General features: G+C 38.0%; 1 protein-coding gene across 2 annotated transcripts in view; it reads left to right on the top strand.

Annotated features, from left to right (window-relative positions):
• Positions 1-13815, top strand: part of ALG5 (ALG5 dolichyl-phosphate beta-glucosyltransferase) — a 41006-nt gene that overhangs the window by 23921 nt on the left and 3270 nt on the right. For both annotated transcript variants that reach the window (XM_059144166.1, XM_059144167.1), the window contains 2 exons: positions 2187-2246; positions 8658-8809. In XM_059144166.1, coding sequence (XP_059000149.1) covers positions 2187-2246; positions 8658-8809 — 212 coding nt within the window. The remainder of the gene's footprint in view (positions 1-2186; positions 2247-8657; positions 8810-13815) is intronic.

Here is a 13815-nt window from a genome sequence, read left to right on the forward strand (position 1 = left end):
ACTTTAGCATTTTGGAAATGATCCTTTTGTCTATAATATAAATTACCAATATTTACCCCCAATTTATGTGTCTTTTAATTGTTTTAAAGATTTAATTTATTTGAGAGGGAGATACAGAGAGAATAAGCAAGTGAGAGAGAGAGACAGAGACAGAGACAGAGAAATAAAGCACCAGCTAGGGGAGGGGCAGAGAAGCAGACTTCCAGGTGAGCAGGGAACGCAACACGGGACTTGATCCTAGGACTCTGGGATCAAGACTTGAGCCAAAGGCAGATGCTTAACTAACTGAGCCACCCAGGCACCCCTATGTGTCTTTTAATTTTGAATATGCTTGGATTTTTGTTTTACCGTACAATTTTTTAAAAATTCATTGTCAAATTGCTTTTTCTTTCTTTCTTTCTTTCTTTCTTTTTTTATTTTTTATAAACATATATTTTTATCCCCAGGGGTACAGGTCTGTGAATCACCAGGTTTACACACTTCACAGCACTCATCAAAGCACATACCCTCCCCAATGTCCATAATCCCACCCCCTTCTCCCAAACCCCCTTCTTTCTTTCTTTTTTTAATATATATTTTTTTTATTTGTCAGAGAGAGAGTGCACACAGGCAGGCAGAGTGGCAGGCAGAGGCAGGGGGAGAAGGAAGCTCCCTGCCAAGCAAGGATCCTAATGTGGGATTCAATCCCAGGATGCTGGGATCATGACCTGAGCCGAAGGCAGCCGCTTAACCAACTGAGCCACCCAGGCATTCCTCAAATTGATTTTTCTTCTAGATTTTGTGTACTTATGCTTTCCTTGAGATCATTTAAAAAATTATTCCTGATATTTTACACTTAAATCTTTCATGTATCTGAAATATATCCTACTATTTAGTATGAGGCTCAGGTTCAGCTTAATTTGGTTTCCAAGTAGCTACCTAGATGTCCCACAGCATTTATCAGTTCATCTTTTCCCTACTGATTGAAAATGTCATCTTTATCATATTCTAAGTATCCATATTGTGTGTGTGTGTGTGTGTGTCAGTGTGTGTGTGTATGTATGTGTCTGGCCTTTCCATTCTGGTCCATGGATTTATCTGTTCACATTCTAATACCTTTGTTTTAATTACTATAGCTTTATAATATATATTAAATCCTCATTATTAGAATTTTCCTGGCTCTTCTGGTTCTTTATTTTACAATATTAACTATAAAAATAGCTTATCAAGTTTAGTGAGAAATTATTTTGATATTTCTATTGGTATGACCTTAAATTTAAAGATTAATTTTAAAAAATAAAGATTAAGGGCACCTGGGTGGCTCAGTGGGTTAAGCCACTGCCTTCGGCTCAGGTCATGATCTCAGGGTCCTGGGATCAAGTCCCACATCGGGCTCTCTGCTCGGCAGGGAGCCTGCTTCCCTCTCTCTCTCTCTGCCTGCCTCTCCATCTGCTTGTGATTTCTCTCTGTCAAATAAATAAAATCTTTAAAAAAAAAATAAAGATTAATTTTAAGGAGGATTGATTTTTGATACTGTTATCACATCTGCTCATCCATGATTATGGTATACCTTTCTATGTGTTGGGTTCTTTTATTTCCCTTGGTAGCTTATACATGTGTTCTTTATTTAGGTATTGCCACATTTTTTGTAAAGTTTATTTCCAGAGTTTGCTTTCTTATTGATGTTACAAATACCATCTTCTGTTCTATTTTCTGATTGTACATATGCAGACTAAAGTATTATATATATATCTTGATCTGTGCCCACTCATCTTCTTAAATTCCCTTAATATGTGTAGTAGTTTTTCAGTTGATAATCTTGGATTTCCCAGAGTATAATGATTATGTATAATCATAGCATTTACAGATACCTTTTATTCTAATACCACTATTTTTCCTTCTAACTATGTTAATACAGTATTTTTAATTAGAAGAATCACTTAAAAATAAGAATTTTCAAATCATACATGCCCCTAATATCTACCCTGTTGTCCTCTTAGTAAGTATAACTAGGCTTATTGAAGCTGTATATATTCTGAACACCTAAGTAAACCTTTAAAGATATTAAATGTAAGAAAAAAAAAGATATTTAATGTTACTTTTTAAAAAAAAATCAGTATCTTAAAATGAGATAATCTCATTGAAAATAAATATTTTTAGTAATGATATTTAATTACTGAAAAATCATTTTATTGCTTTTTCCTCAGGAACAAATGGCTATTGCATGTGGATCTCGAGCACATTTGGAAAAAGAATCAATTGCTCAGGTGAGGCTTTCACTGACAGCCATGATCAGCAAGTTTCTTTTCTCTTTTTTTCATATTCCTTAGCAAAAAAATAAGCTTTCATGTTTAATCTCATAAAAATAAGTTTGCTTTCAAAGGAAGAAACATTTTTAATAATTAGAAGGTTTGTGAAAGCACATTTAGGAATCAAATTTTTGTGTTACTATTTTTTAATGAGTGTACAAAAAGGATGTGGACGTCACTTTGACTTAGGATGCAAGCAGCTCTTTTTTATTTTTTATTTTACGATACTAGATTTTCCATTCAGTTCTAATATAAGGCAAACTTCTAAATGATGCATTTTAAACCTTTCAACTTGCCTTTAGTTTTTCTCATATTGGCACACTTTAAGTACTGTATTTTGGGTTTCATTTAAAGTTTTTTGTTTTCTTTTTTTTTTAACTTTATTCCTCTTAGAAAATTTCTGCTCCTTAAAATTTAACAGGTTGTGACTGCCTTCAATGAAGACATTAAATTCTTCATTTTGTAATTTGTATATTAGGCTAGAAAAGCTGGAGTAACTTGGGAGGGGAAATATATTAAAGAATTATTCTGTGCTTTTTTTTTTTAAGATTTTATTTATTTATTTGGCAGACAGAGATCACAAGTAGGCAGAGAGGCAGACAGAGAAGAGGAGGAAGCAGGCTCCTTGCTGAGCAGAGAGCCTGATGCGGGACTCAATCCCAGGACCCTGGGATCATGACCTGAGCCAAAGGCAGAGGTTTTAACCCACTGTGCCACCCAGGTGCCTTGTGCAATGTTTTTTAATTATTTTATTTTTTCACTTAAAAATCTGGGTCCAGTGTTTCAAGCCCAGTAATTGTCTGTTATATTCTTTTTTTTTTTTTCTTAAGATTTTATTTATTTATTCGACAGAGAGAGAGAGAGATCACAAGTAGACAGAGAAGGAGGGGGAAGCAGGCTCCCCGCCAAACAGAGAGGCCAATGCGGGGCTCGATCCCAGGACCCCGAGACCATGACCCAAGCTGAGGGCAGAGGCTCAACCCACTGAGCCACCCAGGTGCCCCTGTCTGTTATAGTCTTAATGTTTCATCTACTAGAGTGCCCAAATAAATCAAGAATAAAGCAATATCTTTCAATGCAAGATCAGAATTGCCTGGGAAGTTTTGTTTTGTTTTGTTTTAAACATGCATATTTCTGAGCCAATCCCAGACACACTGAATCAGACTAGAGGGATAGACCAGGGACCTGCATTTGTTAACATTTTCCCAGGTCAACTTAATCCATACCAGAGTTTGAGAACCAGTGGAATAAAAGGCTAAATTTTTCCCTCAACAATTCTGCAGTAAGATACAAAGAAATAATAATTTTTTTTCAAGATATACTGATGGCAGCATCATAGAACCTCTTAAGGATTATGCTCAAGATTCTTCTTTCCTTAAGAAATAAATTAGTATCTTCAGTATCTGATCCAATGTTCTGTGTCTGTATGGACTCTCTATAGTATTTGGAAAAGGTAATCTGTTAACCATAAAGAGTATCATACTACTAGAAGTTAAAATTGAAAGAATGGTTAGTGGTTAGCTAGTGCAGCTTCATCACTTTACTGATACACAAGGGAGAAGAAAAGGAAAAGTACATGTCCAAGATGTTTACATTGTTTTATAATTATACAATAGAAACTACAAAATACTAAATCCCAACAATAGAAAATATTACAGATATTTCTCCTGGATGGAATATCATGCAGCACATAAGACATGATAGTGGACACTACATAATAACGCAGGAAAATATCCAAAATACTAGATTGTATTAAAAAAAAGATTATAGTATTATAAATACAGCATAATTACTTATGTAACAATATCTGTGCAAACAAAAATACTTAAGACTATGCTACTATTAATTTAATGGTTTTAATGTATAATTTTTTTCCTTTTTAAAAAATGTAGGAGAAAAGAAGGATAATCCCTTTGGTGAAGCTAAAAAAGATATGGCAAAATAGGAAGCAAGAGAGTAACAATTAGGAAACTAGTGAAATAATCTCTAGGCAAGAGATAGCTGGGACCTGTATTTATTGTTCGTGGCAGGAGAAAGGAACCAAGTTTTTGGTTTTGTTTTTAATGGTGTAAATTCTTTTCATTTAGAACTTCCATTAGTTGAAAACTGAATTTTTCCTGGCAATAATATTTATTTATTTTTTTATTTTAATTTTTTTTTAAAGATTTTATTTATTTATTTGTCAGAGAGAGAAAGAGCACAGGCAGAGTGGCAGGCAGAGTCAGAGGGAGAGGCAGGCTCCCTGCGGGGCAAGGAGCCCGATGTGGGACTCGATCCCAGGATGCTGGGATCATGACCTGAGCCGACGGCAGCTGCTTAACCAACTGAGCCACCCAGGCATCCCGCTGGCAATAATATTTAAATACGACTGTGGTATTGTCTAAATCTCCTTTGTATCTAGTACTGCTTTTAGTCAGACCTCAAGGGATCTATCCCAGGATCTATGTATTTATCATTTATTTTGTCATCCATTCATCTGTTCCTCCATCTCTAAAACCTAGTGGTTGATGTCGTACCTTTGAAGCCCACAGAATCAGCTGCTTCTCTGTAGAAAAGAAGGACAAACTGATCCACTGGCGAGAAACCTGCAGTAGTCTACTGCAGATGTTATGCATCACTGCTGCTCAGTAGGCTTGTAGTTCAGATCCTGTATATTGTAGAACCCTACCTGCCTTACACAAGTTCATTTCCACCTGCCGCACGTGCGAGAAAGTGCAGTATGGCCTTCCCTTCCCAGGCCACTCCAGTTTTCTCTAAAGATGCTATACACAGTCTGAACCCTTGCATATGGTGATCAGTCTGTGGACAGTGAGAAGATTACAAAGGAATTAATCAAGATAGTGAACAGCAACTTCAATAGCTTAATTGTATAGTTTTCAGATCTCTCTTTCCTGAATACTTTTAGACATATCCTCTGTTAATCCTACCATCTGTCTGCTGCTCTCTTGGAAGACAAACATGACACAGCACCACTGGAGTCCGTACCATCTTCAGTGTATCCACATGCCCATGTGTTCTGTATAATAGTTAGAACAGGGATGTTTACATTGTCTTGGCATTCTTGGATTTATCGTTTTTAAAGGATTCAAAATAGACTCTGTTAGTGTTTATTTGATATCTTTAAATTTTCTTTGAAGAGTCTTGGCTTAAATCTTGGGACTTCTTTTAATTTAAGATAATTTAAGTATCATTCAGCTTTAAATTTCATCTGAATTCCTTGTTTACATTGCATTAACATTAGAGAGATTATTGTTAATATTAAAGTAGTGAGTGTCTTTCTCTTCATATTTTAAATGTCTACTTCAGAAATTTTTATAATGTTACTCTACAACTGTTAGTTTCATTGAACTAACTCTGTTCCATAATATATTTTTAGAAGTCTTGTAAGATATTTTACAAGGTTATAAAAATTAAAGGGAGATGCTCTTGTTTGTAGTTTACCTTGTTATGTTTTAAATATGTTAGAAGTCAAATAAGGTCTTCATGTGAACCCCACGTGTTTCTGTTTTTTAAAAAATAACCCATTATCTTAAAGCAAACAAAAATCTATTAAGATCCAAGCAAAAGTAGTCATGGGATATTTTCATTTGGTAACCAGTAAGCTCACCTAAATCACATTAAAAATCATTCAAGGAGAATAGTTTATAGGCATTATTTTTTCTACCTTTTAATTTAATTTTTCTATCTTTCAATTTCTATTTGTTCCTTTCCTAAGCATAAGTGCTCTTTTGGAGGTTTAATCAGTCAACAAGTATTTATTGGAAATATTTTATATGGAAGGCACTGAGCAAGCTGTTGTGAGATTACCAAAGTATTTTAAGATGAGGTTTCTGCCCTATCTGCTTAGAGAGGTAAGACTTATTTACATCAGAACATAACTAATGATTCCAGGTAATAAATGGGAAGTGCTAGATCCTTTCACAAAGTTTATTTTACAGTTTACAAACATTTTGTCTAATTGCTCTTCCAAACTGGTAACCAATCTATATTCCCACTAGTGGAGTACTCCCTTTGCTCCATATCCTAACAAAAGATTTAATGTTTTTATTCTTTTTAGCTTTTGCCAGTTTGACTGGTGTAACATGGCATCATTCTATAGTTAAAATTTGGTCTTATTGGTCACTAATGAGAATGACCATTGTTTTATATGTTTACCAGTCTCTTTTGGGTCCTTTTCTGTGAGCTGCTCTTAGACTGTGTCCAATTTGCTTTATGACTGTACTTTTTATTTTTTATTACTAAAGAGTTCTAAAATGTTAGCTTTCTAATGTAGAAAGAATGGATGCTAATCATTTTTAATTACATGTACTGCAGATATTTTGTTTCACTGTGTTATTTGACTTTTTCCTTTTTGACATGAAACATAATAAAAACACATACAAGTATACACACACACACACACACACACTTAAAAAGAAATTTGTTTCACATACCTGCCCTATGTAATACACAAATGAAGTTGTGGTCAAGAGGTTAAAAGTGAGCTCTCAAGCTTTCTTCCTTTATTAAAAACATTTATTGAGTTCCTGTTAATGTCTGTTCCAAACGATTGGCTAAAGGCTTGACTGTTATCTCACTTAATCTTTTTTTTTTAAAGATTTTATTTATATATTTTTTGAGAGTGAGACAACGGCAAGAGAGGGAACACAAGCAGAGGGAGTGGGAGAAAGAGAATAGGCTTCCCGCAGAGTGAGGAACCTGATGTGGGGCTCAGTCCCCGTACTCTGGGATCATGACCTGAGCGGAAGGCAGATCCTTAACAACTAAGCCACCCAGGCACCCCTATCTCATTTAATCTTTACAATTACTTTGTGAAGTGGGCATTTTCTTTCCCATCTGATAGATGAGGAAAGTGGGATGGAGAGAGTTGAAGTAACTTGCTCAAGGTCACCCTCCTAATTATTAATGCAGCCAGGGTTCAAATACAGATCTGCTCAGGTCAGTGGCTTTCTCTGCTTTGTCCTGGTATCACTTAGTCATGTTTCTGTTTGATGATGATAGAAAAAGCCAGTAAATGAAGAATGATACTAAAGATTGCAGTTCTAAAAAGCAAAAACCAAAAGGAGGAAGAGAAATATTCAATAGTTTGAAATAGTAAATGTTCTACATAGACTCTCAGTAGGTTGCCAATGTGCATATATAGTGTTATCATTCCATGGATTTATTATGCTGTAGAAAATTTTAAGAGATCCTTTATTTTAGTCCTAAATATAAGAGTCTTGAATATAATGATAATTAATGATCTGTTATTTTTATGTTTTAAAGTTTGCAGTACTTAATAAATAATGGAATATTATGTCACATACTACTAATAAAATTAATTACTAATGGGGCGCCTGGGTGGCTCAGTGGTTTAAGCCGCTGCCTTCGGCTCAGGTCATGATCTCAGGGTCCTGGGATCGGGTCCCGCATCGGGCTCTCTGCTCACCGGCGAGCCTGCTGCCTCCTCTCTCTCTCTGCCTGCCCCACATCTACTTGTGATTTCTCTCTGTCAAATAAATAAATAAAATCTTTAAAAAAAAAATTAATTACTAATAATGTGAATACTCAGGATTAAAGACTACTTAAGTTGAATATCCAAAGTATTAAGAAACGTAATCATTGAAATCTGTTTACAGATATGTGTCATACCTAACTGGAGAGACTATTCCTTCTTAGGCTGTGACTTTTGTGACACTCTGCTATACTTCTTTGATCAATTCTCATTAACTAGGCATAGAACTTTAGGTTTAAATCATAGTGTTTTATATCTCCAAGATATCCCAATAACTGTCACCTTTTTATAAAATATTTTATTTATTTGAGAGAGCAAGTGAGTATAAGCCAGGGGGCAGGGTGCAGAGGGAGAGGGAGAAGCAGACTCCCCGCTGAGTAGGGAGCCCAACCCCTGGCTCGACCCCAGGACCCAAAGATCATGACCTGAGTTGAAGGCAGCCGCTTAACTGATGGAGCCACCCAGGCGCCCCATCTGTCACCTTTTTGAAACTGAAATATATCTGGGGCAAAGAGGCATAAAATGTATAGATGAATGAGATGCTCTCCTTGCTCCTAGCAGCCCAAAACAGTTATAGTATGCTCCTGGTAAATTAAAGCCCTGACCTCTCACAGGTACTGTGATTCTTGTCTGATTCTTCTTGAACCTGTGAGAAAGGAGTAACCATTTCCCTGGTACCTCTGCCCTGCTCTAAGCAGTAGGCAGCCTCAAAGTTTCTGTAATGTACTTCACCAGTGAAGCTAATGAAACAATGGTGTTCTTAAGTAAGATCTACCCAGCCAATTAAATATTAAAATACAGTTGTCTATAACCAGGTGTTTTCAATGGTCCTTTATAAATTAATGGAAAAGTCCTTTATATTTTCTTTGTTTCAGCGTTCTTACTTCCGTACTCTGCTCATGTATGGGTTCCACTTTCTGGTGTGGTTCCTATGTGTCAAAGGAATCAGAGACACACAATGTGGATTCAAATTATTTACTCGAGAAGCAGCTTCACAGACGTTTTCGTCTCTACACATTGAACGATGGTAAGTTCCTGACCAGATGTACAGGGCATGTCTCACACAGCAGTTCCTCCACATCATGAGAAGCAGCCCTGTATTCTGAGAATGAACACTGAGCTTTAAACAGAACTGACACCTGTATGTGTAAAATTAATCCATATCTTTATTCTGTTACTGAGTTAGATCTTATTTTCAAAATTTCAAACTACACATATGGCATAAAGTTAATTTATTCACCTTAGTTGTGGACAGTACAAATCAAAAGTCCTGAAAACATCCTGTTTCTTTAGGCTTCCGTATTTTCCTTTGAAGAGAAAGAAAGCTCAGAAGTACCAGAATGGAAGAGAGCCCCTCCTTTTTCATTTCCTTCTTTCCTTTTCAGTAGTAAGTTCCCTCTCCTGCCTGTGACCAACCAGTCTTTCGACCTCTGCATCCCCTCTACCTTCTTAAGAACTTCATCCTGTTCGCTTATTTGTCTTGTCTTTTCCTGTCAACCGCATCTTTCCCATCAGTTTCTAAAACAAGTTTAAATTTATCTTGCTATTTAAAAAAAAAAAAAAAAAAAAAAAAAAAACTCTCGGGGCGCCTGGGTGGCTCAGTGGGTTAAGGTCTCTGCCTTCGGCTCAGGTCATGATCCCAGAGTCCTGGGATCGAGCCCCACATTGGGCTCTCTGCTCCAAAGGGATCCTGCTTCCTCCTCTGTCTCTGCCTGCCTCTCTACCTGCTTGTGATCTCTGTCTGTCAAATAGATAAATAAAATCTTAAAAACACAAAAAACAAAAACTCTCCATTGACACCACCCCCCAGCTCCAGCCCTCTTTCACAGCCAGCCTTTTCTTGAAAGCGTGCTCTGTGGCTTCTGTTTTCTCTCTTCCCACTAATGCCTCATCCCACCTCAGTACGGATTTTCCCATCCCTCCATCTCAGCATCTAGGGACCTCTGGTCATGAAATCCAGTGGTCAAGTTTGATATGACCACGTAGTGTCTTAATTAACCCATCAGCAGTGGTCTGTACTTCTCAATGCTCTCTCTTGACAACCTGGTTATCCGGCTTGTCGTTATCCCAGACCTCGCCTCAGCTCTCCGCCTGCTTAGTGAATGACACGGATACACAGGAGCTTGAAGCCTTGCAGTCTGCTCGGATATTCCCCACAGCCCCTCCATATATCCAGTCCATGGCCCCGGCCTGTTGATTTTAGCTTTTATGCTCCTTTGCTTCTCTTCATCTTCTCTACCACCATGCAGGATGCCATTATTGCTGTTACTGTAACCCAAGGAGTCCTTTCGAATTTAAAAGTGATCAGATCCACCTCTTTTGCTTACAATCCTCAGTGGCTTCTCAGTGCCTTCCTGTGGGCTTAAGAGGTACAGAATAATCTGTCTCCCCATGGGGACCCTTCCTTTCTCAACTTCTTCTTCAGTTCTTCCTTAGGACAACCAACACTCAGTCTCCACACCAGATCATCAAGGTATACTTATAAGGCTAGGCATGCAGGTGCCTGGGTGGCTCAGTTGATTGTCTGCCTTCAGCTCAGGTCATGATCCTGGAGTCCTGAGATCCAACCCCGCATGGAGCTCCCTGCTCAGTGGGGAGTGTGCTTCTCCCTCGGTCCCTCCCCACCACTCGTGCTCTCTCTCTCAAAAACAAATAAATAAAATCTTTAAAAGAAAAAAAAAATAGACTGGGCAGGCATCTCTGATTCAAAATTACAGACCTGTGGGGCGCCTTGGTGGCTCATTCAGTTAAGCATCTGCCCTCTTCAGCTTAGGTCATGATCTCAGGGTCCTGGGACTGAGCCGTACGTCAGGCTCCCTGCTCAGCGGGGAGTCGGCTTGAGATTCTCTCTGCCTCTGCCTCTCCCCCTCACCAGGCGTGCTCTCTCTCTCTCTCATAAATAAATAAAATCTTGGGGCACCTGGGTGGCTCAGTGGGTTAAAGCCTCTGCCTTCGGCTCAGGTCATGATCTCAGGGTCCTGGGATCGAGCCCTGCATTGGGCTCTCTGCTCAACAGGGAGCCTGCTTCCCCTCCTCTCTCTGCCTGCTTATGATCTCTGTCTGTCAAATAAATAAATAAATAAAAATCTTTAAAAAAAAAAAAAAACCTTCATTTAAATAAAGGTCTTTTAATGGATAGTAATAAAATGGATTCCTTGCAGTGTACTTTCTTCTGAGGAATACTTCTTTTTTAAATCAATGTTCTGCATGTTAATAACTTAAAGTCCATTCCATAAGGCTTATACTAAAAAATCATTCTCCCTTACCCGATCTCCCTCTGTCTCCAATTCCTACTCCCTATTTCACTCTCAACTCTGCTGTTTCTTTGTGGTATTTGCTTTATTCAAAATAATGGGTTTGCATAGTTCTGTCTCCATTTTTCACTTTTAGATATTACTTCCCAAAATAAATCAACAGATATGTACGTAGTTCTCTTAAACCCCCGTACACCCTCCACATGTATCCTCCTAATGCAGTTTCTACATAATTTGTGGTTAGATCACTACTGGTTGGTATAGCTGTGTAAAGGTAATTCGTATTTGAGCCAAAGTGTGATATGATTTTATTACCTGTCCTGTAGTACTTTCTGTTTTCCTAAAGATAATAAACATCTGGAGTTTCTGTCAGCCTCTTTACTGTGGACCTGTCACTTAGGCTCACACTCCACGTGGAGTAGGAAGTATGTCCATATGATCCTGTTGCAGCAGGTCACGCATCAGTTTCACCTTTCTCTTGGAGACATCCTGTCGGCTCTCACCTGTCTAAGCTGTTCTCTGGCCTGCTGCACAGTTCCTGTTCTTCCTTTTCCTTGTTTCACACCACGATTGCAGTAGAGCACATCCTGTTAAACTTCCTAAACATAAGAGAAAGAAACCTTGAGACCCTGCATGTGATCCTGCCTTTAGTCTCCCCTCACATTTGCCTAATAGCTGGAGAAAGCATTCTAGGTTGGAAATCATTTTTCCTCCGGATTTTGAAAGCATTGCTTTATTGTCTTTGGCATCCAGTGTTTCTGTGGAGAGGTCCACTTCTGACAGTAATCTGAATCTCAGTTCTTTGTCTATGCATGTTGTTCCCATCTCCTTTTGGAAGCTTTTTCTCCAGTGTTTTGAAAGACCATGATTTCCAGGACTTAATGTGGCTCTTTTTCATGCGTCTTGTTGAGCATGCGGTAGCTGCTCCAGCTCTACAAACCTGTACCCTTTTTCTCTTCCCACCTGTAAAACAGACGTGGAACCTCTGTCCTCACATTTTCTAGTATGGTCCTGAAAAGCTCATCAGAAGCTGTGTGCATGGGCAGAGAACTCTGATCAACTGGTTGATGTCACTACAGACTAAGTAACAGAGCCACTTGGTGTGGGAAACTCCCAGCTGTCACTATCTTTTGGGCTGGTTGTTTTCACGTTTCTTGTTTCTTGATTTCCTGCCTGCGATATAGAAGCCTGGCTGCCAGCATTCACAGCACAAACTTGAGGAAAAGAGAACCTCCTAGAGATTTTCTGTGAGCCTTCCCTTTTGAACACCCCCCCACACCCCGCCGCCACAACCGCCACTTACAGACATCACCTGCAACGAGGCCAATGATGCCTGATCCTTTGGGGGCTCTGCGGTAGCCACTCGTCCGTTCTAGGACGAATCACAGTCTGTGTTTCCTACTTAGCGGTTTACCAGCTACTTTCCAAGTTTCCGGTATTTTTTTATTACTTTCATCTCTTCTGTGTTTATTCCATGATTGTTGTTTTCATTTTAGTGGGATTTCAGGAGGGAGCAGTAGGGTATGTGTGTGTCTACAGTGTTTAACAGACTATAGACACGCTCTTTGTTCTTCATGAAAATATCTCTGAGCTCACAGCAATACCAGGAACTGAGTAACAAAAGAAAACAGTGGCTCTGCTCTCCCTACATCTGCAAAAACACATGAAGGCATCTGAGTTGGAAACTAACCCTTATACTGTTTCTGTACAATAGCATAAGGCTCTATCTAGAAATACTTGGTATTTTAGTTATGTTTTCTTTGGTAACAGATTGGTCTCTTATAATATGGTGATGTGAACTATACTTTTTTTTTTAACTATATTTTTAAGTAAACATCTTCATTTCTTAAAATGGTAAAAAAAGAGAAGAATAGAGTAAAAGTAATAGTAGAAGACGACTAGCCCTTTCAATTTTTTAAATATAAATTCAATTAATCAGTGCTTTTTTCTCCACTCCTTTCTACTCATCATTCTTAAGTTGTTTTATGTCTTTGATAAATTACTATATGCTGATATCCTTAGAACAATTAATAATCTTATTCAGATTATTGAATATCATTGGATCTAATTCAGCATTTTAGGTATTTTTTTGGTGTTGTGGTAAAGGAGAGAATTAAGGGTTAACAAGGCTTAATATTCAAATAATTTCCTCCTTTCTTGAGTGTCCCAGGCTAGTTAACAGAAGTTTTACACAGTCTTCTTAACACAAAGAACGCTTTTGTAGATGGTTTTATCATCTTAAGTAAATATTTCATTAGGATAAGAAAAAGCATTAAGTGTTTTTTTTAAAAAAATAGTTTTCATATTGAATTATCCAAATACTTGGGATTAAACTAGCCACAGAATGGACAGTAGTAGTTTTGTGGCCAAGAAGACAAAGCTCCAAAATTCTAGTTGTCTGGGATCAGGAAAGCAAACAGAAGTGGGTTTTAGGTATTTTCTTGTTTGTGCTAATTTTTTAAAACCAATCCCTGAAGTCTGAAGTGTGTTCCATGCAGTCTAGAAAGTCGGGGCAAGGGCTGCTTAACTGAACAAGATGAAAGCCAAACAGTAAAGGCCTCCAGCACTTTCGGTTACAAGAGCATGAAGAAGGTTTCACAAGGCAGTGGTGCTTCTTCCTGAGCTCACTGCCAGTGAGAAGAAGAAACTGGTTTCAGAGAATCTGTAACCAGAATCCAGGAAAACTTCTAATCAGGATTCAGAAACTCTAGAGTAAGCAGATTTCACCTAAACCAAGAGATAACTGAGGAGGAGCTTTCAGAGCCTTTCATAGGGAGAA

This window comes from Mustela lutreola, chromosome 13, assembly GCF_030435805.1.
Source record: "Mustela lutreola isolate mMusLut2 chromosome 13, mMusLut2.pri, whole genome shotgun sequence".
NCBI classification, from domain to species: domain Eukaryota; kingdom Metazoa; phylum Chordata; class Mammalia; order Carnivora; family Mustelidae; genus Mustela; species Mustela lutreola.